The sequence below is a fragment of the Danio rerio genome, chromosome 21 (assembly GCF_049306965.1).
Source record: "Danio rerio strain Tuebingen ecotype United States chromosome 21, GRCz12tu, whole genome shotgun sequence".
Taxonomy (NCBI): domain Eukaryota; kingdom Metazoa; phylum Chordata; class Actinopteri; order Cypriniformes; family Danionidae; genus Danio; species Danio rerio.
The window spans coordinates 49977501-49982500 of record NC_133196.1 but is presented as its reverse complement, the minus strand read 5'-3'; the positions used below and the strand labels follow the sequence as shown (position 1 = coordinate 49982500).

Sequence of the window (5000 nt, the reverse complement as noted above, 5' to 3'; positions counted from 1 at the left end):
TATATAAACAACCACACATATAAATAACCAGAAACATACACACACAGAAACACACACACAACCAAAAACACGACACACACACACACACACACACACACACACACACACACACACACACACACACACACACACACACACACTAAAACAGTGTGAGCAGAGTGTCTGTATTGATGGAGCAGTGTGTGTAATGGAGCAGTAGTGTGTGTGTGTGTGTGTGTGTGTGTGTGTACCTCCATGGCGTCCTGGTCGTTCTCCATCAGCTCCCCCTTCTTCTTGGTGGCGTGCGGCATCTTCTTGGTCTTCACCACCGTCACCACTTTGGTCACAGACATCCCTCCTTTCTGCAGACACAGATCAGTGTGTGTGAGTGTGTGTGTGTGTGTGAGGTCACGTCAGTCATTAACACTCGTTTACTGATGAGGAAGAGTGTGTTGACGCTGCATCATGGGTTAATTGATGAACATGATGTGCAGTTCACTCAAACATGAGTCTTCACACACTCTTCACTCTCCCTCATGTGTTCACAACCCTTTGAGTTTCTGTAGTTGAACACAAGGAAGATGTTTTGAAGAATGCTGGAAACCTGTAACCATTCACTTTACTGCTATGTAAGGTTTCCAACATTCTTCAAAACATCTCCTCTCCTTTTGGTCTCATCTGACACGGGCAGCTTCACTACTGAGGGTGTGTGGGTGCAGCGCTGCAGTGGAGACGCACCTTGTCGTTTGCTCCCTTCATAGTGCCCATGTTGAACTTCTTGACCTCCTCCTTGACCTCCTCCATGTAGGCGTCCAGCGGGTCCACCTCCTCTCCGACCTCCTCCTCCTCCATACGCTCGGACTCTTCTGCTTCTGCTGCTTTATCCTGCTCCTCCTCATCATCTCCATCCGGCTCCACAGGCGCTGGGGCCTCCTCATCATCATCTGAACACACACAGACCACAGCGAGTGAGTGAGCGAGTGAGTGAATGAGTGAGTGAATGAGTGAATGAGAAAAAGTGAGTGAACGAGTGAGTGAATTAGTGAGTGAATGTGTGAGTTAGAGTGAGTGAGTGAGTGAGTGCATAAGCGGATGAATGAGTTAGAGTGAATGAATGAATGAGTGGGTTAGCAAGCAAGTAAATAAGTTAGTGAGTGAGTGAGTGAGTGAGTGAATGAATGAATGAATGACTAAGCGAGCAAGTAAATAGGTTAGTGAGTGAGTAAATGAGTGAGTGAGTTAGAAAGCAAGTGAATGAGTGAGTAAGTGAGGGGAATGAGTGAGTGAGTGAGTAAACTGACCGTCATCGTCCTCCAGACTCCACTTCTTGCCCTGCTTCATCTCCTCCAGCTCCTTCTTGATCTCCCCGATGTTCTCCATGGCCTTCTTCCTCTGCTCCTCTCTCCACTTCTCCACACGCTCCTTCCTCTTCCTCATCTCCTCCTCCAGCGTGTTCTGATCAAAGTCCTGCTGCAGAGACCAGACCGTTCACTCATTCACCAATTCATTCACTCGTTCCTCATCTCCTCCTCCAGCGTGTTCTGGTCAAAGTCTCACAGCAAAGATCAGCTCGTTCACACATTCATTCATTCAATTATTCACTCACTCACTCCTCCAGCATGTTCTGTTCAAAGTCCTGCTGCAGAGACCAGACTGTTCACTCATTCACTTATTCATTCATTCACTCATTCATCATCTCCTCCAGAATTTTCTGGTCAAATCCTACTGCAGAGACCAGACCGTTCACTCATTCAATCATTCACTCACTCACTCATTCACTCATTCACTTCTTCCATCCTCTACTTGATCTCCTCCTTCAGGGTGATCTAGTCAAAGCCCTGCTGCAGAGACCAGACTGTACACTCATTCACTTATTCATTTTCTCACTCACTCATTCATTCCTTCCTCTACCTCATCTTCTTCTCCAGGGTGTTCTGGTTAAAGTCCTGCTGCAGAGACCAGACCGAACACTCATTCTCTTATTCATTCATTCATTCATTCATTCATTCATTCATTCATTCATTCTCTTGTTCAATCACAAAGACTTTTTCCTCTTCCTCATCTCCTGCAGGGTGTTCTGGTCAGAGACCATATCGTTCTTTCATTCACCACAGTAATGGAGAAGAGATGCACACCAGCTCTGTCATTCACTCACTCACTCACTCATTCCCTCATTCACGTATCCACTACGCTGATGGAGATGAGACATAGACCTTTGCATTCACTCCCTCATTTATTCATTCATTCACCCATTGATTTAATCACTCCATTGATGCTGACAAGTCATACAGCAGCTCATTCACTCATTCACAGGGCACTTACATCTTCAGGCTTCTCCTCCTCCTTCTCCTCCTTGATCTTCTTCTTGTCAGCCGTCTGATCTCCATTCTCCGGCTTCTCCTTGCTGTGAATAAAGCGGTGATGTCAGTTCTGCACACACACACACACACACACACACACACACACACACACACACACACACACACACACACACACACACACAAAACAGAATGATCTACTGACCTCCTGCCTCTGCTCCTGCTCTTACTCCTCCTGCGTTCTCGACTGCGTGAGCGTCTCCGGTCTCGACTGGACCGCCTGCAAACACACACACACATATATCAGCACTCGCAATGGTGTGTATGTGTGTGAGAGCAACTTTTGTGCATCTGTGTGTGTGTGTGTGTGTGTGTGTGTGTGTGTGTGTGTAGCAGATGTTGGTCTCTGTTTGTGCAGCAGGTGTGTGTGTGTGTGTGTGTGTGTGTGTGTGTGTGTGAGACCTCTGTCTCTTGCGTTCTCTGGATCTGCGTCTCTCTCTGCTGCGGGATCTCTCTCGTCTGCTGTGTGTTCTGGAAGCGGTGCGGTCGTCTTTCTTAGAGCGCTTCGAGTCTGGAGAGCGGCTCTTAGACCGGCTGCCCGACCTGCCCCTGGAGCTGGAGCGCTTCCTGTAGTGCCTGGAGGAACACACACACACACACACACACACACACACACACACACACAAGTTAGGACAGTACAGAAAACGCAAAGCAGCGATTTTCAAATGTACTTTGACTTGTGTTTGATCAGACAATATGAACACAGGATCTCAGATCTCCATCCTCTCCTGTCATCCAGAGCTGCAGTTCAGGGCAGGGATCAGGTGATCTGCTGAATAATGATGTGATGTCTACAGGTGATGATGATCTGCTACAGCAGCATCAGGAAAGCTCAAGTCCTTTAGGAGCGGAGACGGGCCGAGGATCGCCAGGTTGAAAGCATGGATCATCCTGCCTTGTATCAGCGGTTCAGGCTGGTGGTGGTGGTGTAATGGTGTGGGGGAGATTTTCTTTGGGTCCATTAGTACCAATTGAGCATCAACGCCACAGCCTACCTGAGTATTGCTGCTGACCATGTCCATCCCTTTATGAGCACAGTGTCTCCATCTTCTGATGGCTACTTCCAGCAGGATAACGCAGCACGTCATAAAGCTCAATCATCTCAGACTGCTGAACATGACGATGAGTTCACTGTACTCAAATGGCCTCCACAGTCACCAGAGCTCAATCTAATCGAGCAGCTTTGGGATGTGGTGGAACGGGAGATTGGCATCATGGATGTGCAGCCGACAAATCTGCAGCGACTGTGTGATGCTATCATGACAATATGGAGCAAAATCTCTGAGGAATATTTCCAGTAGCTTGATGAATCTATGATACCCAGGATTAAGGCAGTTCTCAAGGCAAAAGGGGGTCCAACCTGGTACTAGTGAGGTGTACCTAATAAAGTGGCCGGTGCGTGTATATAAAGCAGCGGTGAACAGTACAGAGAGCAGTGTTTATAACAGTTCACCATTATAACTGTTGTGTATTCGCCTTCATACTTGTGCTTTAGTGTTTTCTTCAGTCTGAGTGTGTGAATTTAAGCTAGCTGTCCCTCACACCTGATCAGCGATCAGTCAGTAAATAAGCAGGTGAGCAGCTCAGTCTGACACAAACACACACACAGCTCAGTGTTTATGAGCGGCTTTTATTCGCAGCGCACTTCCTTCATCAACACCTTCATAACCAACCTCATTACTCTCGCTTATGGTATTATTAAACCTCTTTACTTGTGAAACTTCGAGGAAAAGCTGTGAAAGGCTTACCGTGACTCTCGGCCCATGTTGTCGCAGCAGTAAACTCACACACATCCGGCGACGGGATGACGACTTCCGCTGTGTGTTCCTGTTAAAGAGACAGCTCCATGTTTTTGTTGGAAAATGACGCTTATGTTATCAATCTTTTGATTATACCTGCCTAGTTTCATATCCATTGTTGTACATTTAGCAGTCAGAAACCTGTTTTCAGTGGTACTTGAAGAACTAGATATTAATATGCCATTAAGGAGAGTCCAGACAAACCGCTGTGGGTAAATTCTGTTCCACTTCCGAGTTATTGCGGGTTAGCAAGGCTGAGGATTATTTCTAATAAATTTGTTTGTTTTGTTTGGGAATGACCAACCTACGTCACACATGACGTCACACGGGTTCAACTGCGCATGCTGGTTGCGAGAAGAGAGCGGCTGCAGCGGCAGACATGTGGTGTTGTGCGGGAGGATGCCAAAATCACAAGTCCACTTATAGAAAAGTTAACTTCCTGTACAGCACACTGCTTTAATGCCAAGCGCAGGCGTCTCTGGCGAACAGCCATCATAAGAGCAGAATGGAGTGAGTGTGATTGATAACGCTGGACTCTGCAGAGCTCATGGGAGATCAGGTCAGCTCCGCTCTGCTGAATCACACACATCACTGCTCTCTGCCTGCACTGAGGATTTCAGCAGTTCAACATGGAGAATTAAACTGGACACTGAGTGCTCAGAGTGAACTGTAGACGTGTGTTCACACACCCTGCTGTACAGCTGAAGTTCCCTATCTGAATGCAGCAGTTCTGCTGGTGATGATGACCCGGGTCTTGTACAGCTCCGTCTGCTCTCCTTGTCTTTGGCTAGGCAGAGTCTCGGTGTTGAGCTCTACAGTGTTGAATCTGCTCATCATGGAGCAT

General features: G+C 47.3%; 2 protein-coding genes across 5 annotated transcripts in view; both read right to left on the bottom strand.

Annotated features, from left to right (window-relative positions):
- Nucleotides 1-5000, bottom strand: part of ddx46 (DEAD (Asp-Glu-Ala-Asp) box polypeptide 46) — an 800864-nt gene that overhangs the window by 10114 nt on the left and 785750 nt on the right. Inside the window, exons 1-7 of one of the 4 annotated variants that reach the window (XM_009295737.5) lie at nucleotides 4106-4163; nucleotides 2760-2933; nucleotides 2503-2577; nucleotides 2302-2383; nucleotides 1281-1449; nucleotides 718-923; nucleotides 231-341 (exon numbers count right to left, since the gene is read on the bottom strand). The exons of 1 other annotated variant lie outside the window; for it this stretch is intronic. In XM_009295737.5, coding sequence (XP_009294012.1) covers nucleotides 231-341; nucleotides 718-923; nucleotides 1281-1449; nucleotides 2302-2383; nucleotides 2503-2577; nucleotides 2760-2933; nucleotides 4106-4122 — 834 coding nt within the window. In that variant the 5' untranslated portion in view covers nucleotides 4123-4163. 4 annotated transcript variants of the gene reach the window in all.
- sec24a (SEC24 homolog A, COPII coat complex component) overlaps nucleotides 1-5000 on the bottom strand; it is a 113366-nt gene that overhangs the window by 76929 nt on the left and 31437 nt on the right. The window lies entirely within an intron of this gene.